The sequence below is a fragment of the Geotrypetes seraphini genome, chromosome 11 (genome assembly GCF_902459505.1).
Source record: "Geotrypetes seraphini chromosome 11, aGeoSer1.1, whole genome shotgun sequence".
In the NCBI taxonomy this organism is placed as follows: Eukaryota; Metazoa; Chordata; class Amphibia; order Gymnophiona; family Dermophiidae; genus Geotrypetes; species Geotrypetes seraphini.
The window spans coordinates 111,362,329-111,390,216 of NC_047094.1; the positions used below are offsets into that span (position 1 = coordinate 111,362,329).

The 27,888-nt window shown below is 43.2% G+C and overlaps 1 protein-coding gene across 3 annotated transcripts in view; it reads left to right on the top strand.

Annotated features, from left to right (window-relative positions):
* PREX1 (phosphatidylinositol-3,4,5-trisphosphate dependent Rac exchange factor 1) overlaps nt 1-27,888 on the top strand; it is a 346,652-nt gene that overhangs the window by 202,310 nt on the left and 116,454 nt on the right. For all 3 annotated transcript variants that reach the window (XR_004541127.1, XM_033963869.1, XM_033963870.1), the window contains exons 10-12: nt 18,588-18,735; nt 25,838-25,938; nt 27,033-27,136. Coding sequence is in view for 2 of the 3 variants with exons in the window: in XM_033963869.1 (XP_033819760.1) it covers nt 18,588-18,735; nt 25,838-25,938; nt 27,033-27,136 (353 nt within the window). In the remaining variant the exon portion in view is untranslated. The remainder of the gene's footprint in view (nt 1-18,587; nt 18,736-25,837; nt 25,939-27,032; nt 27,137-27,888) is intronic.

The window sequence follows — 27,888 nt, forward strand, 5'->3', positions numbered from 1 at the left end:
GGCTAGTTTAAGTTAACGGTTGAAAATTGGTGCTTATCCAACTAGGGAAAGGGGTTGGGACTTGTAGACCACACTCAAAGTGGTTTACATACAGGTACTTCAAGCATTTTCCCTATCCGTCCCGATGGGCTCACAATCTTATCTAATGTACTGAAGCAGTGGAGGATTAAACACAGGGAGCAGCACGGGTTTGAACCCACAACCTCATGGTACTGAGGCTGTAACTCTAACCACTGCACCACACCGGCTATCTGCACCTACTTGGGTATTTAGTGCTGGTACCTGGGCATGGCTTGGCATTTATTATCTGGGCATAATTTTCGTGGCGGTGGTCAGTATTAGAAAAAAAAAAAAAATCATTGACTGCTGCTGGCTGAATATTACTGCCGTCGTTTCTGTAACGAGCAGGCTTCCCCACTGTTCCATATGTAGGAAAGTGCACATGTGACCCGCTGTATTGAGCCACCACGTAGAGTAATTCAGAGTCCATAAAAGGAACAAAACCCCCCTCCATAATCTAACACAGTGGCTTTCTGCCGGTGCCATAACATAACTGAGACAAATTATACATTCTAAAAATAAGACGTAGACGGAGTGAATGTGAATTACAAGACTTTTGAAATGCCTTTGTGTAGCTATGGTGACATTCTAACCACTTGACTATTCTAACTTTAGTTCCAGCCGCCCTAACCTCATAATGAAATTACAGTCTTGCGATTCAGGGTTGCTCCTCTGTCTTCCTGTGTGTGCACTGGGTTATTAAGAACAGCTTCAGTGTCTGCATGAGTTTTTTTTTGGGGGGGTAACATCATCCTTGCTGTGTCTATTAAGCTATCCAATTCTTTTGTGCTGCCTCTACTGTATATGTGTTTCAGACAGTATGCAATGGTATTAGGGCCCCCTTTGCAAACCTCCAGGCTTGCTCCCCAACTCACCCAACCGCCCCCCGAAACTATTGAGGGTATTTTCTGCCCAGCATTCCTTTCTTTGATAGCTCTAGATCTGGCAAGCATCCCCGATGCTTTCTACCATCACCCTTTGTCCAACATCCTCTACTGGTGCCAGGGAAGGCATTGGGCAGGAGAGGAGCATGGAGGGAGGGGTGCCCTTAGGAAGACCGTGCCCAGGGCAGACTGCCCTCCCCACTCCTCCTTACTACGTTACTGCCTAACCATGCCCACCTTTTGGGTAGGCGCCTTAGTCTAGTAGGCGCCTAGGTAATGAACCAGGACAATAGCCCCCTTCGCAATATCATTCCCAAAACTGAATTTGTAAACTGTTAACCCCCAATCACAAACTATGAATACCCCATTCAATTTATGGAATTTTTCTAATTCTTTGTAAGCCGCATGGCACTTCAAGGCCCTGCAGCATACGAAACTGTTGTTATTATCATTAATGTTCCCATTATCAGATGTACACTGCTATACTCTGTAATTCGCTGTCTGTACAGTTTCTCTTTATTGTAAACCGCCTAGAAGTCGCAAGATTGTTGGCGGTATATAAGAATAAAGTTATTATTATTATTATTATTATACCTCAGGGTGTCAAAGTCCCTCCTCGAGGGCTGGAATCCAATCAGGATTTCAGGATTTCCCCCAATGAGTATACATTGAAAGCAGTGCATGCCAATAGATCTCATGCATATTCATTGGGGAAATCCTGAAAACCCGACTGGATTGCGGCCTTCGAGGAGGGACTTAGAGCAGGGGCGTCAATCTTTTCCTCCTCTTCATTGCGCCCGATTCTTCCCTTTATCTCTTGCTCATCCTACTGTCTGTTCTGTCTTTGAGATTTATTAATACGAGGCAATCTACTATTTTCGCTGTCACCGCCCCCCCCCCCCCCAATCTGGAATTCCTTGCCAGCGGCTTTGAGGGAAGGAAAATCTTTAAACAGATTTAAGGGTAAAAACTGAAAGATTTTTTTATTTAAAGATGCGTTTGAACCTTAAAATTCTGCAAGCAACAAGCCAACTTTAAAGCAAGAGGCCAATTTTAACGCCGTTTTAGGCATCCTAACTGACTTTGTCCCTTCCTAATTCCTCTTCCTATTAATTATTTCTATAGCGCTACCAGACGCATGCAGCGCTGCACAGAGTCACCAAGAGTAAGAAAACAGTCCCTACTCTAAAGAGCTTACAATCTAAACAGGCAAACAGGATGAGGGCAGAGGAGTAGGGTTAAGAATTGAAAGCTACATCAAAAAGATGGATTTTCAGTCTGCTTTTAAACCTTACATGTGTTCTACCCTATAACTACTGGAGTTCTTTCCCCTTGTTAGCACGAGTTTGACAATTGTCATCATGTTATGTTTCTCATTGTATGAATATAAGAATAGCCTTAGTGGGTCAGACCAATGGTCCATCAAGCCCAGTAGCCTGTTCTCACGGTGGCGAATACCCAAAGAGTAGCAACATTCCATGCTACTGATCCAGGGCAAGCAGTGGCTTCCCCCATGTCTTTCTCAATAACAGACTATGGACTTTTCCTCCGGGAACTTGTCCAAACCTTTCTTAAAACCAGCTATGCTCTCTGCTCTTACCACATCCTCTGGCAATGCATTCCAGAGCTTAACTATTCTTTGAGTGAAAAAAATTTCCTCCTATTGGTTTTAAAAGTATTTCCCTGTAACTTCGAGTGTCCTCTAGTCTTTGTAACTTTTGACGGAGTGAAAAATCGATCCACTTGTATCCGTTCTACTCCACTCAGGATTTTGTAGACTTCAATCATATCTCCCCTCAGCTGTCTCTTTTAAGAATTGTACACCGCTTAGAAAGTTTGATAAGCGGTCAAATCAAATTTTAAATAAACTTGAAACTTAAACTTCCCCTTCACTCCTTTTCAGCATCGCCCAGTCTCTTTGTCTTCTCATCGCAGTATCCAGCATCCTCCACCCCATCCGCCATCCTCACAGAACATTCTGTTTTTATCGCTCACAAACTGCACAGCACCATCCCCCCATCTCTTTCCACCAGAAACTCACTTAGCATTGATTTCCCTCGTTCTATCCCCTCCTCATCGTGGCAGCTCTAAACCTCCTGTTTTCAGCCACTGACAGGATGGGCTCCATCAGTGGCGTTTTCAGTCATTGCTGATGAGACTCCACCGGCGATGCACTGCCAGAATTTTACTCTGGCACATCTTTGTTTAAAGTTGTAATTGCTACCCTTTTTAGGCTTCCCCCTATATTCTTCTGTGAAGTGCAAAACGTTATTTTATTTCTGTTCTGAGATGAGGTCCTTTATGTTTGGTTTCTATCCTCCTGAGTCTACCTTCTTATAGTTTCATATTATGTTCCCTTTTTCAATAGCTTTCTTTACTATGGAAAGGTTTTCTTCCTGTCTAAATTAGATTGTAAGCTCTTCTTGAGCAGGGACTATCTATTGTATGTTAAAATGTACAGCACTGCGTACACCTTTCAGCGCTATAGAAATAATACCTTTGCGATGCATAGGTTTATACCACCCCGCCAGCAGATGGAGACAAAGAACTACAACTATTTTAGTGAGATCAGTACATCTGCTGATGTAACTTATACTGGTTGCACTGGAACTAGCATGCTGTTCTCTCTTCTACCTGATACTTTACCTCCATCTGATAAATCCTAAAAGTTTGCATCTGTTTTACACCAGAAGATACATAGTTTACATGCATATCGTTGAAAGGGCTCAACTAGCCACAAGCTCTGGTGTGAACAGATGGCGGGAGAGGTACAAGAGTTGATCTGTAAAAGTTTACCCTTGGGTTTTTGAGCTGGAACATCTTTCTGCACTTCTGTTTGGAACACATGAGTCGTTCCAGAATACATCTGCATTTTGTTTTCACAGTGAAAGCATTTTTTCCAAGCAAAAGGTTCACAGTAGTGGTTTTCTAGCATAGCTATACACAGAAGACATTGAGGGGGAAATATGAGAGAGGTGGTCATGAGGCGGATTTTTTTTCCATCAAAGCTTGAATGGTCCTCTGTGACCTTGGAGCTGAAGCTCTTTGTCAGCTGCTCCTACACTCGTAGCATAGAGGGGCTGAGGAGACATAGAAGGCACATGTTTTTGATAAGTTTCCGCTTCCTTTTTGTCTCCTTTATCTTTCTGCCATTCTCTTCTTCCCCTGGTTGTACTTCCTTGCATATTCCAGCCTCATATGCATTGAGTGTGACCTGAGCTATATGCATTGAGTGTGACCTGAGCTGTGTGAGATCCCTCTTTTTATTTTTATTTTTTATTTGTAGATTTTAGTTTTAATTACTTGCCATTTACAAATACAAGCTGAAGACAAATTTTCAATTACAGTAACTACACATGCAGAATTGCGTCTAAAGTTGTACCTGAGGCAATGTAAGGTGAAGTGAATTCTCCAAGGTCACCAAGAATGTCCGTGAAAGAAGCAGGATTTGAATCTTGACTTCCCTGGCTCTCAGTCTGCCACTCAGTGGCGTAGCAAGGGTGAGAGGTGCCCCTCCCTCTCGTTCTTCTGTGCCCCCTTACCTGCTCCTTCCTCGCCTCCTCCTGCTGCACGTGCCCTTCCATTCCCCCAAACCTCGTTAACATTCGCGGCATGGGTAGCAACCCCAACCTGCTGCTCGGCGCTTCCTCTAACATCACTTCCTAGGTGCAGGTCCAGGAAGTGATGTCAGAGCAGATGCTTGCGCATTGGGTGGCATTGCTCATTTTGCAAACGTTAACGAGGTACAGGGGAAGGGCGTGCACGCGGTAGTGGAGGGGTGGGTGGGCGGGGAAGGAGTAGGGTGGTGGAGAGCAGGATGGGTGCTGGCATCCCCACGAAAAAAGCACCTGGGGTGGACCTCCCCCCCTTCTAGGCCACTGCTGCTACTGCTAGTCTAACCACTAGAGAGGCAGTTTTATGTGCATTTCTCCATTTAGGAAAATTCAAAAGATCAGTGGAGAAACTGGAGTATAAATACCCTACCAAACATCAACTAACCTCCAATATTATATACCGAGTTTATCGCCTTTAACTTCTTGTCAACTATAAAGCATTTCTAAAAGAAGGAAAAAAGGCCTCAGGAGCCACCGAGAGCAGATGCTACGTCGTAGCTACGAAGGGAAGAGCTGTCCAACTTTACTGGCTCCCCACTACAATACTCTTATCACAGGCCATAAAAAAATCCCCTTATATACACGCATGTTAGAAACGCAGATTTTAAACGTCTCTACTACAAGCAGGTAGGTAGATCAGCAGGTGAGCAGATAAAGTAAAGAAATAAATGCTTATCTCAACGGGTCCTGCCAAAAATATGTCTTCACTCGCTGTCCCTGCCGTTGCAGTGCTTTCCGTGAATCCAAATGTTGCTGCAGCCGGCGGTGGCACATCGTTTCACGATCAAATCGCTGCTTCAGGGCTCTGAGAAACGTTAACCCTGCATGAATTCTTATGTAGTGTTAAAACGTTTTTCAGAGCCCTGAAGCAGCGATTTGATCGTGAAACGATGGCCAGTGAAGTTGGACAGCTCTTCCCTTCATAGCTATGGCGTAGCATCTGTTCTTGGTGGCTCCTGAGGCCTTTTCCCTCCTTTTAGAAACGCTTTGTAATTGACAAGAAGTTAAAGGCGATAAACTCGGTATGTAATACTGGAGGTTTCTCTATTTAAGCACATGTTGAGGGACCTAAAATGTAGCAGTTTCTGGGTACCTGGACTAAAACGGTTAGGGCTCTTCAGCTTGGAAAAGAGACAGCTGAGGGAAGATATGATTGAAGTCTACAAAATCCTGAGTGGAGTAGAAACAGGTACAAGTGGATCGATTTTTCACTCCGTCAAGAATTACAAAGACTAGGGGACACCCGATGAAGTTATAGGGAAATACTTTTAAAACCAATTAGAGGAAATTTTTTTTTCACTCGGAGAATAGTTAAGCTCTGGAACATGTTGCCAGAGGATGTGGTAAGAGCGGATAGTGTAGCTGGTTTTAAGAAAGGTTTGTACAAGTTCCTGGAGGAAAAGTCCATAGCCTGTTATTGAGAAAGACAGGGGGAAGCCACTGCTTGCCCTGGATCAGTAGCATGGAATGTTGCTACACCTTGGGTTTTGGCCAGGTACTAGTGACCTGGATTGGCCACCGGGCTACTGGGCTTAATGGACCATTGGTCTGACCCAGTAAGGCTATTATGTTCTTATGTAATACTTAGCATAACTAGCATTGGGGTGCTGACAGTTACATACTTAACTAGAAGCTCTGCCTATATCTCACTCATGCCCACCCCCCTTGCAATGGTGCTCCATAGCACTTTCATGTGCCCTTATAAAGTAATGCGTAGGGCACTTATGCAAATTGCCATTTTCTCTGTTTTTATACACTCAAAGGCTTTCAATGCAGATGGGGGTGCCTGCTCCATTTGGACTGCCTTCTTGTCTCCTTGGGTTGTCTCAGAGTACATTTCACAAAAAAGGCCCTTCAAATGTCTCGGATATCTCTCAGTCCCCCCTACTTGATCACTCTTTTCTCTGCCACCTCCTCTCCTAGGATCTAGTTCAGCAGTTCTCAAACCCGTCCAGCCAGTCGTGTTTCAGAATATCCCTAAAGGATGTGCATGAGCCAGATTTGCATATAATGGAAATGACGTAAGGGGGAGAGTGTGGCACAGTGGTTAAAGCTACAACCTCAGCACCCTGAGGTTGGGGGTTTAAACCCCCGCTGCTCCTTGTGACCCTGGGCAAGTCCCCTAATACCCCCATTGCCCCAGGTAGATTAGATAGATTGTGAGCCTGCCGGGACACACAGGGAAAATGCTTGAGCACCTGAATAAATTCATGTAAACAGTTCTGAGCTCCTCTGGTACTTCAAGTATTTTCTCTATCTGTCCTGGTGGGCTCACAATCTATCTAATGTACCTGGGGCAGCAGAGGATTAAGTGACTTGCCCAGGGTCACAAGGAGTAGCGTGGGGTATGGAACCCAGAACATCAGGGTGCTGAGGCTGTAGCTCTAACCACTGTGCCATACTCTCCTCCAATAAAATATCAGAAGTGAGACAAATATAGAACAATGAAGCCATTGTGACATCACGAGGTTGGCTTCTATTGGTGGTTTAGCACGATAGTGAGTTGCTTTACATGCATTTACATGTTTTGCATATCACTACTACGTAACCTTTGGTGATCTAAATATCACCACAATAAAGCAAGACAAACTATATTGGAGTCCTTTAAGTCGTGACTTAAGGCCCTTATGCAGCTTGATAACTCCCCCCCACCTCAGTCTAACACTCTCTTGTTTTGTAGCATGGCTTCTGATTGTTTAAAAGTCGGAAAACTGAAACACTACCCCATATCCAATCAATATTCCTCTACCGCATCTAGCTGTGTAGAAAATTTCAAGAAGAGTTTCAACTGTGTGCAGAGTAGCAGTGAATGATATATCTTTCTCGGCCAAATGGGTGTTTGCATGATAACTGTGAAGATAAAATAAGCATTTATCTTAACAAAAAGTCACTTTATCAGTGAATTATGGGATGGAGTTAAAGCATGTAGGAGTTATATTTCAAACCACAGAGACTTACCAGACTCCATAAAAAGAATATTAATCGGTACTGGATCTGAGCTTGAATTTACTCTTTTGGGATCTTGCCAGGTACTTGTGGCCTGGGTTGGCCTCTGTAGGAAACAGGATCCTGGGCTTGATGGACCTTTTGATCTGTTCCAGTAAGGCAGCTCTTATGTGTGCCAAGTATAGGATAATGAAGCCATTGCGACATCACTGAGGAGTCTGGCTCGTAGGCATTGATGGAATGAGCCTTTATGACATCACAATCTCAGCTCTGGAATGCTGCTACTATTTGGGTTTCTGCCAGGTATTTCTAGAGAATGACATAGGGACAGAATTTGTCCACGTCCCCATGGGAAACCATCCTCGTGCCATTCTTTAAGGAGAGAGGGCAGAATCAGAGTATGAATGGGCACAAACACTGACCCTCAGGCATTGCATTGAAGAATGCCGAATACACTTTAAACTCCTCTTGCTGACTTATAAGTGCATTCTCTCTGAAGCCCTCCCAATATCTGTCTTCACTTATCTTCCCCTATGCTCCTCTCCATGATCTCCGTTCGTCGGGCAAACCCCTCTTATCTGTTCCCTTCTCTTCCACTGCCAACTCCAGACTCCGTCCCTTCTTTCTTGCGGCACCGTATGCCTGGAACAGGCTGCCTGAATCAATATACTGTGCTCCATCCATAGCAGTATTCAAATCCAAACTAAAAGCCCTCTTTTTTTTAAACTGCTTTCAACTCTTAACTCCCACTCACTGCTGTCAGATACCTAGACCCACTGTATCATTTCCTCTACCATTATCTCCCCAACCCCAATGTCCTGTCTAAATTAAATTGTAAGCTCTTCTGAGCAGGGACTGTATATTGTATTTTAAAATGTACAGCACTGCGTAAGCCTTTCAGCACTATAGAAATAATAAATATTAGTAGGTTGAGATAGACACTAAAGAATGGGACCTGGGTTGACCACTGTTAGAAACAGGATACTGGGCTTGACGGACCTTTGGTCTGTCCCAGTATGGCAATTCTTATGTTCTTATGTTAGCCAAGTATAAGATAATCAAGCCATTGTGACATCACTGCTGAGGTTGGCTCTTAGGCATTGGTGGAAAGAGCCGTTATGACATCACAATCTCAGCTCTGGAATGTTGCAACTCTTTGGGTTTCTGCCAGGTACTTATGGTCTAGATTGGCTTGATGGACTTTTGATCTGTTCCAGTATGGCACTTCTTATGTAACGTGGCTATATAACTACTACGGTACTACTTACCATTTCTATTTCACTGCTAGATATACACAGCACTGTACATTAAACATGTAAAGGCAGTCCTTGCTCAGTAGAACCTACAATCTAATTAAAACAAACAGGACAAATAAGGGTTAGGGAATTTCTCAAAGAGGGACTTTACAAGTGAATGGGAGTTAGGGGTTAAAAGCAGCCTCGTAAAAGTGGGATTTTAGCCTAAATTTGAGCACTGCTAGAGACTGAGCTTGGTGTACTGCCTCAGGCATATGGTGCAGCAAGATAGAAGGGACGGAGTTTGGATTTGGCAGTAGAAGAGAAGGGTACAGATCAGAGAGACCCGATGAATGGAGTTCCCTGGGAGGAGTATAAAGAGTGAGAAGAGTTTTATCCCCACCTAGTGGCTGGATGCTACACTGCCATAGTTGTTCATGATGGATCCAGCAACTGCATTTTAGATTTCATTACTTGACATTTCGAAACGTGAGCTCAGGTTGAGGGTACACACAAGAGGAGTTGGTATTTCCCAGGCCCAGAAGACTTCCAGCCTATGGGTCCATTGAATGAAGCATTTTTCCCATAGACACAAGAGGGAACAATCTTGGGGTCTTAATTTGCACCTGAAGCCCAGGAGGGTGAAATGATTTACTGACCCAAGGTCTTAAATTCAGTGCATGAACTTGGGATCTGCTAAAATACGATAAAGTGTGAATTACAAAAAAGTGACTTCCCCCATGTCTGTCTCAATAACAGACTGTGGACTTTTCCATCCAGAAACTTTCCCAAATCTTTCTTAAAACTAGCTACATTGACCGCACATACTACAATCTCCGAGTGAAAAAATATTGCCTCCTATTGGTTTTAAAAGTGTCTCCCTGTAATTTCATCGAGTGTCCCCCTAGTCTTTGTAATTTTTGATATAGTAAAAAATCGAACCACTTACACCCGTTCTTCACCACTCAGGATTTTGTAGACTTCAATCCTATCTCCCCCCCAGCCTTCTCTTTTCAAAACTGAAGAGCCCTAACCTTTGTAGTCTTTCTTCAAACGTGAGGAGTTCCATCCACTTTATCATCTTGGTCGCTCTTATTTGAACCTTTTCTAGTTCCGCTCTATCTTTCTTGAGATAAGGTGACCAGAATGGAATGCAATACTGAAGGTGAGGTTGCACCATGGAGCAATGCAGAGGCATTATAACATTCTTAGGGCCTCTTCTACGAAACTGCACTAGGAGTTTCTAACGCAGGGAGCCACGCTGAATGGCCCACGCTGCTCCTGACACTCAGGAACTCAATGAGCATCTGGAGCAGTGCAGGCCATTCAGCGCGGCTCTCTGTGATAAAAACCGCTAGTGCGGTTTTGTAGAAGAAGGGGTTAGTCTTATCATCCCTTTTCTAATAATTCCTAGCATCTTAAGAACATAAGAACACAAGAGTTGCCTCCGCTGAGGCAGACCATAGGTCCATCTTGCCCAGCAGTCTGCACCCGTGGCGGCCCATCAGGCCTATTGCCTGAAACAGTGGTCCCCGTCTAATTTTATAACTTACCTCTACCTCTACCTCTATTCTTATCTGTACCCTTCTATCCCTTTGTCCTCCAAGTACCTATCCAAAGCTTCTTTGAAGCCCTGTAGCGTGTTCCTACTTACTACATCCTCCGGCAGCGCATTCCATGTATCCACCACCCTCTGTGTGAAGAACTTCCTGGCGTTTGATCTAAACCTCTCCCCTTTCAATTTCTCTGAGTGCCCCCTTGTACTTGTGGTTCTCCTTAATTTGAAAATCTTCTTTGCTTTTTTGGCTGCCGACGCACATTGAGCAGAAGGTTTCATCATATTGTTTACAATGACATCATGCGTGAGAGAAAGACCCTTATAGGGGCTTGCTAAGGCCTATTTTTATGGCAGCTTAGTAAAAGGGGTCCTAAATAAAGCAAGGTATGAGATTTTGGGACATATTGGCTATAAATAAGCACCGGAATTTAAGCCAATAATCAGTTTTTTAAAGCCTGCTGCTAGGAAGCAGTTTCAGACGAGGGATATTTCCCTCGGTCAATGAAATAACATTTCCAACCTGCTCAGGAAATGCAAAGCCATAGAAATGCAGACACTGCAATCCTTTTATTGTGATACTTAAGGAAAGAGGAATTGACTGAGCTGCCACCAGTGTCTCTGGAAATATAACAATGATTTCCTTTCATTTTTCTTGAATTATTATTTTTGGCTTGGCGATATCTTCCAACTCCTTTAGGCTTCCCGCTCAGTCAGAACTGACCTATATTGGGCTATGGTGCCATGAATCTTCTGCAGCTCCCCAGAGCATTTCATTGTCTTCTGTAATACCCCAACCACTAGCACCCCCCCCCACCCCCAATGAAGCCCAACCATTGCGAGAACAGCCCTTAACCAAAGCAGCTCACTCCAGAATCTGCTGTGTTTGTATCGAAATCCAGGCAGCAGGTGTCACCATTGAGGAATGGCTGAGGCTCCCTCGCCAGGGCTGTGAATGTTGCCTCTGCAACAGTCGTGTAGCGAGGGTAGGCCTTCTGAAATCACTTCCGGGTCCCAGGGCCAGGAAGTGATATCGGAGGGAAAGCCGCACCAGCACGAGCAGCAGGTCGAACAAACTACTCACGCTGATGAAGATTTAAAGAGCTACAGAGGGTGAGAAAGGAGGGCCCGAGGGTAGGTGCCCCCCCATCCTCTCAGCCCCCAACTCCTTCTGCGTCACCCACACTCGGGCCCTCCTTTCTCACCCTCTGTAGCTCTTTAAATCTTGATCAGCATGTGTAGTTTGTCCGACCTACTGCTTGTGCTGGTGCGGCTTTCCCTTTGATATCACTTCCTGGCCCTGGGACCCGGAAGTAATTTCACAAGGCCAGACTAGTTTCTCGTGCTGGCGAAGATTTAAAGAGTTACTGGGAGGGCGGGGAAGGAAGGGTGAGAGTGTGGCATTGGGGGGGGGGGGGACGGAAAAGTGCCGGCACCTCCACCGACAGCGCCTGGGGTGGTTCGGCCCCCCCCCTGCTCACCCCCCTCTTACTAGGCCACTGTTCTGTAGCCTACTGAATTCCTAAGCCAGTCCTGCTATCGTTGTTTTTTAATTACGCACATCGACTTTCCTTTACTTCGTAATTCTTTTAATTTCACATGCTTTATGGGAGATCAGCAGGTAGAGGATAAGTTGGGGGGGGGGTCATTACCAAAGGCATGGAAAGGAGCAATATTTTCATCAAAATAAGCTTTTTAAAAATGGTCTAATGTGTCCACCCCCTCAAATTTAGACCTAATTGCTCGCATCCCAGTCCATTCTTTTCCAACCACACCCCATCCTTATCATATTGGTACTGTCCAGTGACACAGTAAAGGTGGGGGGGGGGGAGGGCGAGGGAGGGGTTCTTCCGGTTGCTGGTCCAGTCTACTGTACTGTCAACTCTGGATTATTGTAATATTGTTTATTTGGGGCTACCAAAAAAAGATTCTATTACGGCTTCGATTAGTTCAGAATGCAGCAGTTCGTTTAATCTTTGGTCTTAAGAAGTATAATCATGTTAGTCCTTTTTATGCTAGACTGCATTGGCTGCCTTTGGAGGCCAGAGTATTTTTTTAAGTTTGGGTGTATCTGTTATAAGGCTCTTTTTGGTTTATTTACCTTCCTATTTGGTATCTTACCTGAAACTGTTTAATTCATTAAAAAGTACCAGAAATTCAGGGCCTGTCGCTGTAAGACTTCTTTGGACAGGACATTGGAATATCAGGCGGGGAAGTTGAACTCCTGGATGAGTCCGCTGATTGTTCAAGCCTATTCTTATCTTACATTTAGTAAATTATTGAAAACTCGCCTATTTGATAAACAAGAATGTTGATATTTAAGAAGGTATTAGGCTCTGTATTTTAAGTGTAATTTTTATCTGATGCTGTATTTAATGGATATGGTAGTTATAATACTTGTGGGTTTTTTTGAAATTGCATGTTTTAGCTGAAATATTTCAGTTCTTCTGTTTTGAACCACCTAGAACTGCTGGTGGGGCGGTATACAAGAAAATAAAATTATTATTATTCTCTCTGCCCCCCCTCTCACTCCTCCCCCTGCTGCGTTCATGCCACCAACTTGCTGCCCGCGTTAGTTTTGGCGCTCTGTCTGGCCTCATTTCCGGGACCCGCACCTAGGAAGTGACGTTAGAGAGAGTGCACCGAAGCCGACGTGGACAATAAGTTGATGGCTGCATGCGCCTAAGTTAAAAAGGTACAGGGCAGGGGCGCGCGGCCGGGGTGGGTGGGAAAAATAGCAGGGGAGGGGCGCCACTCACCCTTGCTAGGCTACTGAATGCACCCAGCGCTACAAAACTTACGTTCCTTTACGTCCTACGTTGGTCATGCGTGTACGTCGTGCGCGTGATTGTGTTTGGCCAACTTGCTGAGGCTGGAGGCCGCATAATACTATAGTTCTGGGTAGCTTGGGAGAAGCTTTTGTTAAATGATGTTAATTTAAACAAAGAAATGTTGATGTGCTTAATTTGGTTGTTGGTCAATAAAACAGAGCTGCGGCTGTGTCACCATGTTAAAGTCTGTGTAGCGATTTGATTGCTTGTTGTGGGTATGAAGATTTTAGGGGGAATGCAAGGGGGTTAAGGATGGGAGACAGATCCCGCTGTTAATTTTCACAAAATCGTATTGCACTGGGTATCCCGTTCCGTAGAACTAGACCCACCGTTGAAAAACAGGATTTCCTCGTACTTGCATATTTCACTAAATCCCTTTTCCGTACATCCAGCAGCATCTCGTTTTACGACCTCGTCAATCTACCTGGTCTATTACACATTCTGCGGTGGATGGCAGGGACGTATCTTTACCAGTGTGGACAGAGCAACTAGGCAGAACAAACAGGCCCTCATCTGCTATGTTTCTGTGCGACGTTGATATCGGCAGTTTGAGTGTTTCTGTAATCTGATATCGTGAGGGCACACATGATGAACGACCTGTGCAAATTGATGGTATTTGTCAGCGTTTGATGAATGCCTCTGCAAATTTAACCCATTCATCATTTCAGCTATTATATACCCAAAGAAATGCGAATTAAGGTTCAAGGTTTATTAGGATTCGTTATCCCGCATATCGAATACATTTCTAAGTGGCTTACATTCTCAGTATAAAGATGAGGGGGGGGGGGAGTGTACTAATCAAAGACATAGCAGTGGAGAAGAGGGGAAAGAAATCTAGTAGTTGATAAGATAGAGGGGTGAAATAACACATGAGGTGGGGGGAGGATGTGTATACTTCCTTTTTGTAGTTATACAATCACGTTCAAAGCGGTTTACATACAGGTACTTCAAGTATTTTCCCTATCTGTCCCAGTGGGCTCACAATCTATCTAACGTACCTGGGGCAGTGGAGGATTTAGTGACTTACCCTGGGTCACAAAAGCAGCGTGGGGTTTGGAACCCAGAACCTCAGGGTGCTGAGGCTGTAGCTCTAACCAAAGTGCCACACTCTCCTCCAATACGATATCAGAAGTGAGTCAAGAATAGAACAATGAAGCCATTGTGACATCACTGATGAGGTTGGCTTCTATTGGTGGAATAAGGCATTATGACATCAGGGAAAGAGATTGGGACTTGTACACCACCAGACGCAGGTACTTCAAGCATTTCCCTTTCTGTCCCGGTGGGCTCACAGTCTATCTAATATACCTGAGGGTGATGAGGCTGTTGCTCTAACCACTCCTTCTTCCCTCTTAATGTTATTACCTTACATGTGTTTTATAACTATTGGAGTTCCTTCCCCCTTTCCCCTTGTTGCCACGAGTTTGACAACTGTTGTCCTGTTATGTCTTTGATTGTTTAAACATACTGTATGTCCTTCCCTTTTTTAAAGAATTGTACAAACCGATTAGAAAGTTTGATAAGTGGTCAAATCAAATTTTAAATAAACTTGAAACTTTTTACAAAGTGCATGCGAATAATGAAAAGAATACCCCAAATGAAACACTTCTTCAACAAAAGAAAAAGAACCCCCCCCAAATAAAAAATGAAACAAAAGCTTTTCTAGTGCACATCTTTAGATTAGACAAGTTCCTGGAGGAAAATTCCAGAAATTGGTATGGAGGTAATTCTATAAAGGTCATCTAATATTAGCCATTATTAGAATAGGCATGTAACGCATGCCTGACTTTTCGGTGTGACCACCTTTGAAGTCCAATGGATGGTCTAAATACTTGCGCGTAACAGTAGGCCGCTAAGAATATATAGTTAGGTGTGTAAATGCTAATATTCCATAACCTGTGGCCCTAACCCAACCATATTCTTCTCAGGTATGTACACCCTTGCAGTTGGTCCAATAGAAAAGATTGGAGAGAGCTTGGTCGTCAAACGAATCACACTTTAATAGCAACCAATGGCATGCATAAAATCATCTGGCACCTCATAGACTGGATACGGGCCATGTTTTGGCTAAAATGCCTGCATCAGGAGTCCTAAGACTCATTAAAGAATGCCAGGTCTTCGAGGATACTAAAGAGAAAAAGCCAGGAAAGAACATATTAAGGTAGGGTTGTCAGATTTTCCAATCCAGTCTGGTTTTCAGGATTTCCCCAATGAATATGCATGAGATCTATTTGCATGCACTGCTTTCAATGCATATTCATTGGGGAAATCCTGAAAACCCAACTGGATTGCGGCCCTCAAGGAGGGACTTTGAGATCCCTGCTTTATGAGTATTGTTCATTATTAGGTTTGTTACTCACAGAGTTACTCTGCTTAGAACTGAAAGATACAGGTGGAATATAAGCCAGTAATGTAATGTTAATTTTATTTTATTATTTCTAATTATAATTAGTGTATTAATTGATTTCCTTTTAATCATTGTTTGGTTTTTTTTTTTTACCATTTGTCATATAATACTTCCTAATATTACATGTTTTAGGACTCCTGGTGCAGCCGTTTTAGTCAAAACACGGCCCATGTTGCGTCTATAAGGTGTCAGATGATTTTATGCATGCTGTTGATTGCTATTAAAGTGTGATTCATTTGAAGACCAGGCTCTCTATGCTATTTTCTATTGGACTTGCTGCTGTTGGCACAGAGTTGACCATCTCCGTTGTTTGTGCTGGTTCCCCCTTGCAGTTGCACATGATGGATTGTGGGTGTGCAACTTATAGAATACTTTACAACAATATGCCCAAACGCTAAGAATATTTTACACTGGTGTCTATGTAAATAAAGTACTTCAACGACAACCCTTCATGATATCTTCATACATTGTGTAAATACATTGTGTGGCCTCAGATACATCACCTCCTCCTTAGATAATAAATTATGTCGGGAGGGAATAGCGGTGTCTGGGTGTCTTCGTTGGCGCCGAACATTTAGGACATCTAGTGATGCCTAAGTCAAGGCGTCCTCCGATGCAAGTTCATCCAAAGTTCTCACGCTCCTGGGGCCAAATGATCCGACATGTTTCGCAAGTTATTGCTTTTTCAAGGATCCCCCAGAGTCGCTGTGTAGGATCCCCCAGAGCTTGAGTTAGGTGGAGTACACAGCGGTTCTGGGGGATCCTTGAAAAAGCAATAACTTGCAAAACATGTCGGATCATTTGGCCCCAGGAGCGTGAGAGCTTTGGATGAATTTAAGTTGAGTATAAAATTCAACTTAAGATTATTATTAAATATGGAAAAATCTCCTAAAATATATATAAACTCAAAAAGTTACGAAAAAAATAAAAAAATGGTCATATTAAAAAGTTTGTAGGCCAATGAAGACACCCAGACACCGCTATTCCCTCCCGACATAATTTATTATCTAAGGAGGAGGTGGTGTATCTGAGGCCACATCTAATTACACAATGTATGAAGATATCATGAAGGGTTGTTGTTGAAGTACTTTATTTACACGGACACCAGTGTAAAATATTCTTAGCGTTTGGGCATATTGTTGTAAAGTTTGAAGTTGGAGCCCTTATCGCAAAACTATTGTGCAAGAAGGAGCCATTTTGTTGCAACTTATAGAATAGCCATCGCTAATCAAGGCCAATTAGGACTGATTCTATAAACGTCACCTAGCCGCTCAGCTTGGTTGTCAATCAAACACTAGGCATCTCTTTAAGAATACCACCTAGTGGTGGCTAGGCATACATAGGCATTGCTAGGCATCCAACGGGTAGGTGGTGCCAGTACATTAGGTCAGGTTTTACTTGGCCTAATGTACTGGCACCTAAGTCGGACAGCTATTGATGCTTAAATCAAGCATAACTATTCTCCGCCCCCTAACCACGCCTATTTTTCAGGTAGGCATCGGAGGACGCCTTGATTTAGGCATCACTAGATGTCCTAAAAGGTCGGCGCCAAACTTTTAATTGGCGATTTAAATTTTTTTGTGGTGGCTGAAAACTGGCGCTGTCAGTTTCCACGCCAATTTTAAAAAGTGCACGCAGATTTCAAAGTTAGGCATCGCTAGGTGTCCTTGATTAGGGCCTAAGAGCACCTAATGTAAGCATCCTGGCCCTTAGTGCTTGTTAAGGCCAATTATTGATACTTATCGCCAATTAGCTAATTAAGTTGCACACTGTACTTCCTGAGGTAGGGGTAGGCTTGACTTAGGCTTAGCCACTCTAGGATTAACTTCTAGAATTAACTTCTAGAAGGTGGACGCCTCTCCTGGGAAGGTTCACTGATGGATATCATATTGCGTAATTTCTTTTGACGAGGGTCCAGATAATAATAATAATAATAACATTTTATATACCGCAGGACCGTAAAGTTCTATGTGGTTTACAAAGATTAAAAGATGGTACAAATAGATTGAAATTAAGATGGTGGAAGCTAGTGATTAACAGCTCAAGTGATGCTCCTTGAGAAGACTTTAGACATCTTAAAGTGTGTATAGGGCTAACTTATTCTTTAAATAATCTGGCTCTTTTTGTCTGAGGAACTTGATAGCCTATAAGGTACTAGAAGCCAGTATAGTTTTTTTTCAAGAAGTGCATATAGGGGGGAAAAAAGGGAAGAAATTACATTACATTTGTGATTTCTATTCCGCCTGTGCCTTGCGGTTCTAAGCGGATTACAGTTAAAAGAGATCAGGACATTACCGAGAGAATTACATTACAACGATTTAAGTAAATTACATGTTGTGGTATAGAAATACAAGTATAAGATATCTGGATTTATCGATAGAATAACTTGACAGGGTTCAAGTAGTTACAAGGTTCAGTGGGGAAAACAATATAGGCAACTGAAGAAAGGTACCTAACTTTGAAGGAATCAGTTAAGTGGATACCTAAGGGAGATGCTTATTTAGGAGAAGGTTAAATGGATACCTAAGGAAGATGCTTATTTAGGAGTTTGGATATTTTTCGTAAATGAGGTTCAAGGGGATGACTAGTGTGTTATTTGCTGGGGAGAGTGCATGTGCGATTGGGGAGGGGAATATTAAGTAAGGACGTGTTTTTTGAAAAGAAATGTTTTGATTTCTTTCCGAAACACTTTGATGTCTGTTGTTTTGATCATGAGTTTGGTGATGGTGGGGTCAATTTTCACTGCCTGAGTTGCTAGAAGGCTGTCGTAAAGTTTCTTACGTCGGGTACCATTATGAGGGGGGAAGTTGAAATGATGATACAGCGAAGAAGAGAGGGCATATGAAGAACAAGATAAAAGGAAAGACACTAAGAAAGAAGCCAACGGTGACATAAAATATGCTCATATAACAACGCAGGTATATGCATTAATGATCATTGTTAATGCAATGTTATGTATGTGTGTGATATCATTGATGGGTTGATAGAACTGGGTAGAACCAGGTACTGCAGGGCGACTTGAGTGGTTTGAAAAGACATTAGTTTTGTATTCCAGGTCTTAAATTGGGCATGGAAAGGGATTCCTATGTGATGATTGCAGAGAAAGGGGAGAAGCTCTATCATATGATGATGTCCAAGAAATCAAACCTCATCAAAGACCGAAGGAGAAAATTCAGCACGGTTCCTAAGTGCTTCCTTGGCAGGTAGGTTGCGTCCTGATTGGAAAAGATCTCAAAGTAATTATCCACTCGTGCTGTTGAAATATTATGTAATTATCCCCCTCTTTTACTAGGGGCTTCTTTTACTAAGCTGCGTTAGGGCATTAACGCACGGAATAGTGCGCGCTGCAATGCCGCGCGTGCTAGACACTAATGCCAGCATTGAGCTGGCGTTAGTTCTAGCCACATAGCGTGGGGTTAGCGCGCGCTGATCTGCGTGCGCTAAAAACGCTAGCACACCTTAGTAAAAGGACCCCTATGTGTGTGTTGTGATTTTGGATTTTGCAATGATTGTACAATGTTTCCAATAGGCTAAATCTCCCCCAAACAGTCCATTGATTCTTAAACTGAATTGAAAATGTTGGGGCTTAATTACGTAGGATTACAGAACATACTCTGGACTATCCTTAGTACTTATTCTTGATACATCGTAGAAGGAAAGAGAATATACTTTCACTTGCTTATTCCTTCCTTTGATCCAGGTTAGCTGATAATCCTACATGGTTGAGACAAAACTAGGGGGCAGCCAAAATTTACGTGGTTCCCTAGGGTTACCGTATGTCCAGGTAAACCTGGATATGTCGTCCTTTTAGAGGACTGTCCAGACAGGTTTTTTAAAATTGGGGTGCCCTTCTTACCACCCCTGTACAATTCATACCATATCACACTGATTCTTTTATCCCGCAAATGTCGACTAGGAATCATTGCGGCTTGCATAATATTAGAAATGATACAGAGGTATATACCACATGGATATGTTGTAGTATGCAGTGAAGAGAATAGATGCATTTTCAGTGCCTTCCTGAATTGGAAGTCTGTGGCAAGTCGTCGTAAGCTGCTTGGGAGTTCGTTCCAGACTTTGGGTCCTTGGAATTCAAAGGTGGTCTTGAAGAAAGCTTTTCTCCGGATCTGGCGTGGAGAAGGGAAGTGGTAGCGTCCAGCGTTGAATTGTCCTTGAGTCATTGAAGAACTGTAAGACCGAGATGGCAGAAGTGACTCCTCTTCAACATATTCATTGGGGATCTGACTCAAGGGCTTCAAGGTAAGGTAACCTTATTCGCTGATGACGCCAAACTATGCAGTATAGTAAACGGCTATAATCTACAGAATGCTATGGAGCAGGACCTGCATACTTTGGAAAGTTGGTCCTTGATCTGGCAGCTGGGCTTCAACGCCAAGAAATGTAAGGTCATGCATCTCGGTAAAGGAAATCCTTGCAGAACTTACACCCTGAATGGAGAAACTTTAACCAGGACTACGGCAGAACGAAACTTAGGAGTAATCATCAGTGCTGACATGAAAGCAGCCACTCAAGTGGAGAAGGCTTCATCTAAAGCACGGCAGATGATAGGTTGTATCAAGAGAAGCTTCGTCAACAGGAAACCTGAAGTCATGATGCCATTGTACAGAGCCATGGTGAGACCTCATCTGGAATACTGTGTGCAATTCTGGAGGCCACATTACCGTAAGGATGTGCTCAGAATTGAATTGGTTCAGCGGATGGCCACCAGGATGGTCTCGGGGCTAAAGGGTCTTCCGTACGAAGAAAGACTGAGTAAATTGCAGCTCTACACTCTCGAAGAACGTAGGGAGAGGGGAGACATGATTGAGACATTTAAGTACATCACGGGACGGGTCGAGGTGGAAGATGATATCTTTCTTCTCAAGGCTTGACCACAAGAGGACATCCGCTCAAGCTCAGGGGAGGGAAGTTTCGTGGAGACGCCAGGAAGTACTTCTTCACGGAGAGAGTGATTGAGCAATGGAACAAGCTTCCAGTGCAGGTGGTCGAGGCACGCAGCATCCCAGACTTCAAGAACAAATGGGATACCTATGTGGGATCCCTATGAGGTCATGCCAAGGGATAGGGTCCCTAGGACTTGAATGAGCGGGTCAGTAGAGGGACAGTATAATTACAATTATACTTCAGGGGGTCAGTAGACTTAAGAGGGTGGGTAAATAGTGTGGGCAGACTTGATGGGCTATAGCCCTTTTCTGCCGTCATCTTTCTATGTTTCTATGTTTCTATGCTGAGTTTTCTCCATATACGGCTTTATGGACTGTACGCACGTGCAATTTTAAACTGCTCAGCAAGGTGAACCTGCTGCCTTCAGCCTGCCCTAGAAGCCTTCTCTCTGCAGCTTCCCGCCTACGCGTGAAAAGGAAGTCGCTGCCATGTTTGGGAAAAGTGAACTGCTTAAGAACAAATACCAGAATCTGCTGTTTCTCTTCAGAAGTAAAGATCCGCCTTTAGAGCAGTGGTCTCAAACTCAAACCCTTTGCAGGGCCACATTTTGGCTTTGTAGGTACTTGGGGGGGGACTTGGAAAAAAACAGTTAATGTCTTATTAAAGAAATGACAATTTTGCATGAGGTAAAACTCTTTATAGATTATAAATCTTTCCTTTTGGCTAAGTCTTAATAATAATATTGTCATTTATAGCCAAAGAGACATACGATCAAGAAACTTTTATTTTACCTTTGTGATTATGATAAACATACTGAGGGACTCAAAATAGTACCTGGCAGGCCGTGAGTTTGCGAACACTGCTTTAGAGCCACCGCTGGCACAAACCCCGCGGCTTTAAATATGTATGAAGCATTGTGTGTAGCAGCTTTTTTGTTTAGGTCAGGTCCTTAAGATTTCAATGTTTTTCAAGCAATTGGTGAACTCAGCAACAAGCACTCAAATCTAATGTTAAGCCTGATACAAATGATGTTTAGTTCTTAAGGCACTCTTATTTTTTTTTTTTTTGTAAAATTAAAATTCAGAGGAAAAATGAAATATATGGAAGACAATATTTTGTAGGGGGGTCTTGCGATGAGTAATTGCCCCTGGAAAAGCTGTAAAAATGTGAAATATCTTGACTCATGCAGTTTCAAAAAGGCTGCAGCATCTCCCACATTCACTTTGCCTTTTTTTTTTTTTTTTTTGGGGGGGGGGGATTCAACCTGCCAACAGGACAGCATTTTAGATAGAATTTCGTCTTCATGTAGGGGCAATTGCAAATTCTGATTTTCATGCCAAGAGTTATTTCTCTTCCCAACCAATTGTACTTCAAAGGTTGTTTGCCTCGGTTTTGCAACGGCGAATCTAATTTCCCAAGTTCAGACGCAACACGCTGAGCTAGCAAAACTAAGCGGTAATGGTGGAGGAGTGACGGTCCCTTGGGTTGGCACAGAACGGCCCCAGAGGGAACATTTATTTCCATGGTTGCGTTGGAGTTCAGTTTAATGTGGTCCTCTGACTGTTTGGACAGCTTGTACGAGATCAGAAACAGCTGTGCGCTTGTCCGACATCACCTGCTCACTTAATGTAATTGCTTTTCATCACAAGATACAGATGGTCATTCAGTTTAGACCCTTTTTGGAGATTTGTGGGTACTAAGCTACAGTTTCCACGTTCGTACTGGCATTTAAATCTATTTATTCTCGTTACAGGTGTGCGTAAACACAGATTCCCCCCCCCCCCCCCCAAATTCAGAGCTTAGAATATGGCATGTTTAAACAAAGAAGCTTTTACATGTCTGGTAATTCGAGTAACTGGGTTTAGGGTGTGTTTTTTTTTTAATTGATTTTGAAAAATTAAGATGGATAATGTAATGTAATGTAATGTATTTCTTATATACCGCTACATCCGTTAGGTTCTAAGCGGTTTACAGAAAATATACATTAAGATTAGAAATAAGAAAGGTACTTGAAAAATTCCCTTACTGTCCCGAAGGCTCACAATCTAACTAAAGTACCTGGAGGGTAATAGAGAAGTGAAAAGTAGAGTTAGAGGAAAAATAAAAATAAAATAAACATTTTAACAAGACAGCATTGATCTAAATATTTTGGAAGGTAGAAGAGAGGAGAGAAAGGAATAGAAGCATGATGAAGTGATGAAGTGGAGCAAGTAAGTGTAGGAGGAGCGATTGATGTTTCCAGAAAGGGCTTCTTCAGGGAAGTGACTTGGCCGACAGTCCCAGGATGCCTATGTCTCCTCCCCTGAGATGTTCTCCCATCCATGCATTCCCTCCCAGACACACTGCCCGTGCCCCAGCCGCTCCAAGGAGGCTGCCCCAGATGAGGCCCACGGTGAATGCAGGATTCTCTCCTCTGCGGGAAAGCCGCCCGGAGCCGACAGTCGATCTTCTTAGCGGATTGCAGGGGGGGAAGAGTTCACACTCTTGGTAGTATCGGGTCTGTGTGCTCTCGGTGGTTGTGGTTGGTCTCGTTGCTGCTTAGGTGTAAAAGCAGTTGATCTCCACTGCTGCTGATATTTAAAAGCAGGCAGATTGATCTCTCCAATGGACTGCAGGGGGAGGAGTTAATACTCCTGGCAGGATCGGGTCTGTGGGCTCTTGGTGGTTAATATTGAACAGATGCAAAAAAAAAAAAAAAAAAAAGGTTGAATTAGCACAGTTTTGAAACTTGGGATTAGCAGCCCCACTTAACAAGGCTTCAGCTTTGACTTTTGACTATTCACGACCAACCTTTCAGATTTCAGAATCATTTTAAATGGTGGCAGATAAAGATAAAAGAACATAAGAATAGCCTTACTGGGTCAGACCAATGGTCCATCAAGCCCAGTAGCCCGTTCTCACGGTGGCCAATCCAGGTCACTAGTACCTGGCCAAAACCCAAGGAGTAGCAACATTCCATGCAGAATCCCCAAAGAGTAGCAAGATTCCGGAATCCCCAGAGTCGCAACATTCCATGCTATCGATCCAGGGCAAGCAGTGGCTTCCCCCATGTCTTTCTCAATAACAGACCATGGACTTTTCCTCCAGGAACTTGTCCAAACCTTTCTTTAAAAAGTATTTCCCTATAACTTCATCGAGTGTCCCCTAGTCTTTGTAATTTTTGACGGAGTGAAAAATTGATCCACTTATACCCGTTCTACTCCACTCAGGATTTTGTAGACTTTAATCGTATCTCCATCCAGTCTTCCCAACGGTCACAATTCAATAGCAGTATCAATATCAATTTTCGAGGGGGTGCTGAAAAGTTCTCAGCCCAACCAAGAAGGGAATGACTTGGAGCCATGAAATTTACAAATCATTCCACATATTCACTCCTATGTTCAACACACTTGGTACATCGTGTCTGACGTTTTTGTAACCCTTCCAAAAATACTCTGATGTCTGGTCCCTGAAATATTGCTCCTCTACTGCAGTCGCCTCCGAATCACTCAAATTGTGACCCTTTCAAACTCTAAGGTTTAAGTGAAATGGTGTGGTGATCATGTTAGTCCACTCTTCAAGGTAATAGGTAGAAATAAAACAAAAACATATTACCTTTTTTATTAGACTAACTTAATGTAGTTTATGATTATCTTTCGAAGGCATCAGGGCCTTAGGCCCCTCCCAATGCATCCCAGGATGCATCAGGAAAGAGAAGGCCCACCATTTTGAAGAAGCGGGCCTGCTGGCAGGAGAGAGTGGGCATCACTGTTGGGGGGTATTGGGGGGTGTTGTTCAGGCAGGAGGGGAGTGGGCATCCCTCCTGCTGATTGTGTGTGTGTGTGTGTGTGGGGGGTCTTCTGCCCACTGCAGCCAGCTGAGCTGATCACGGCAGGGGAATTTCCCCTGATCAGCTGAAACAGCCGGACTCCCTGAAGCCTGCCGGCTCAGCTGATTGGGGATTTCCCCTGCCGTGATGCAATTGATGGCAAAGATAGACAGCTGAAATGTAGGCCTGGGTTTTCCGGGACCACATTTCAAACTGCTTATCTTTGTGTGAATTGCTTGTACGTAGGTGCTGTAGGCCACCTAACGCCACTTCTGGCACTGGCCACGCCTACTTTGGCATTCGGCAACCTAAAGCGCCTACGTAGGTACAATTCTGGCGCCTTTTATTTAGGTGCCGGTAGACACCTCAACCATTTTTTTGCTATTTCTAATGACATTTTTCAATTAATTTAGGCCATCGGTAGGGTAGCATTTTCCCCTATATTCCTATGGGCATCTTTAGCGTTCAGCGTGCACTAACACAATAGCGTTCATTGATGAATTCCCTCCTAAGTGACCTTTACAGAACTGGTGCTTAGCGCAGATTTTAACAGTGCCTAACTTTGCTTAGTCCACTTGCGTAAAGGGACCCCAAAGTAGTTTAAGGTGTTTGTGCTTGAAATTCAAATGAGTCCAGGAAATAGTATGCGATCCAGTCAACAATTTTTCCTTGAAATTCCTGAGGCATCTGTTGCCCAAAAAGTAGAGACTCCGTAACTTGCAGTATCAATAGCAACTCCTCAAAAATGGAATACTATTTTTTTATGGTCTGAAAGGTCTTTTTTTTTGTTCTATCAAGTATTTAATTGATTTATGGTGTTTTGGAAGGCATACACAGATTTTCAGGAGAACAGTTTAATGTTTGTTTAAATGAATGTTGGTCTGTTTGTCATATGTTAAAACTGTGATTGGAAAGCCTAATATTAATAATCACATAGGTGAACTAGAAATTTATGAAAAAAAACGAAACATTTATGAGTGAAAGAAGTTAAAATACAACTGAAATAATACACGATTGTAGCAGGTTTCCAGGTCTTGCTGCGTCTGTGTAGAAAGAATCGACGTTTCAGCCATCATGCTGTCGCTTTCTTCAGGGTATGCTGAGGTTTGCAGTGTCTTTATATATATATATAGTGGGTTCACGGACCTGATTGAGAACAGGACAGTCTGTGGGTTGAGAGATTTTAATTTTTGGCGGCAAAGTTTATGGGCTGACCTGATTGAGAACAGGGAAGTCTGTGGGTCATGAGTTTGAATTTTTGGCGGCAAAGTTCTTTGGAGGTCTGAGTTTGAATTTGAATTTGAATTATGGCGGGAAAAATTCAAATTTCCTTCTCCACAGACTGGCCTATTCTCAAACCAGCTCCATGAACCCTCTATATATAAAGTCATACTACAAACCTCGGCATACCCTGAAGAAAGCCACAGCATAATGGCTGAAACGTCGGTTCTTTCTACACAGACGCGGTAAGACTCGGAAACCTGCTGCAATCATGACGCCAGCCATGGAAGTCTAAGAGAACATATGAAATAATACAGCTTGGATTGGTTTCCTGCAGCGGCCTGTTGAGTGACGCTCTTCTTACTTTGCAGTGAGTTTGTTTCGTGGCTGATGGAGATTGGAGAAATAAGTAAACCAGAGGAAGGGGTCAATCTTGGACAAGCATTGTTGGAAAATGGAGTCATCCATCACGGTGAGGCACAGCATTCCATATCTGAAGCATCTGGAAGGTCATTCTACCTTATGAATACCAAAATGATGCTGGCAACTCCTAGTCTTAGTCTGAGGAAATATTTCATCATGGAAAGGGTAGTGAATTCAAGAAAAAGCCTTCCAGTGGAGGTGGTGGATCTCTAAGGGAGAGGATAAGATAGTAGATGGCATGGATAGGCAGATGATAGGCCAAATGGTCTTTATCTGCCTTCATTTTTCAATATTTCAATATCTCCTGAGACTATTTATTTATTTAGATTTATATCCCGTCCTCCCAGTAGCTCAGAACGGTCTACAAGCAAACATTCACAGTGGAGTACATTTGGACAATACAAAGACTGTACAGTAGTTTAAATACAAGGGCTTTACAGTAATTTAAGTACAGGTTAAGAGTGGACTATACAGCTATTTAAGTAGAAGTTTAGAATGGAGAAGAGAAGGTAGGAGGGGAGGGGGGGTTTAAAGGGGGGTGAGGCGTAGACTGTGGATGAATTTTAGTTGAAGAGGAGGGTCTTTACCGCTTTCCGGAAGGTCATCAATGAGTTCTGTAGTCTGATTTGTGAGGGGAGTTGGTTCCAGAGTTGGGGGATGAAGTGGCTGTAGGAGCGTTTGAGGGCGGTTTCTGACAAGAGGGACCTTTTGGAGGACTTCCTCTGGGGGGTCACGTATCTGTATTGAGACATCTACTGGGCTTTATTGGACCTTTGACCTGACCCTGTGTGGCACTTCCTATGTTCTTTAAATAATCTGATAAAAGGAAGGAGTGGCCTACTGGTTAGAGCATCTGCCTCAGCACCCTGAGGTTGCGAGTTCAACTCCCACTGCAGCTCCTAGTGACTTTGGGTAAGTCAATTAACACTTTATTGCCCCAGGTACAAAATGAGTACCTGTCTAAAATATGTAAACTGCTTTGAATGTGTAAACCGCTCAGAAAAAGCAGTATATCAAGTGTTTGGCAAAATGTGAAATGGAATTTCAAAACTCAGTCCTATTTTCTATTAGATCACAAGGTTGGAAGCCACTGTTATACAGACCAGTCATAGAAATCATGCTAATTGTTTGCTTCTGGTTCAGTTTTAGATAAACACCAGTTCAAGAATGAGCAGGTACTGTATAGGTTTCGGTACGACGATGGAACTTACAAACCAAGAAGTGAACTGGAAGATATCATGTCTAAGGTATTCCTTCTCCTTTCAGATTATCATCTTTGAAGGAAATAACAGAAATCATAATTATATCCAATGAATATAGGATTAAATATTTTTAAAAAACCCAAACAAGAAAAATACATGATACTGTAAATACAGTCTTCAACTATAAAGGGGCAAGATTAGAAAAATCCAAGGGAAAGGAGAAAGGTTATATTAAAAAAAATAATTAGGGGCCTGTTTACTAAAGTGTAGTAAGATTTTGCTCTTATCTTGTGTGAGGTGCAAAAAACAGTGAATAATAATTGTAAAGGCTATGCGGTAATTGCTAAGAGATGCCCAGTATTTCCTTCTGCTGTCACTGCACAGACGAGTTTCTTATCTAACGTGACCATATGCCCCATTTTGAACAGGACCATCCTGATTTTAGGTAGCCTGTCCCATTGTCCCCAAGTACAGCTTCAGGATGCCAAAATGTCCCGTTTTCAGGGGCCCGCTGAAGAAAAAAAAGTACTGTAGCGAATACAGCCTCCTCCCCCCGGTACCTTTTTTTTAATCCCAGCAGCTGCCTCCTGTCCTGATGTCTTCCGGCAGCGGCAGAGTGGCGTGCCTGCCTGGTCCCACGCCGCTCACTGAATGGCTGCTGTCAGTTCTCCCGAGTTCTGTGAGAACTGACGGCAGCCATTCATTGAGCGGCGCAGGACCAGGCAGGCGCATGAAAAACTCATGCCTGCCGCTGCCAAAAAACATCAGAACAGGAGGCAGCTGCTGGGATTAAAAAA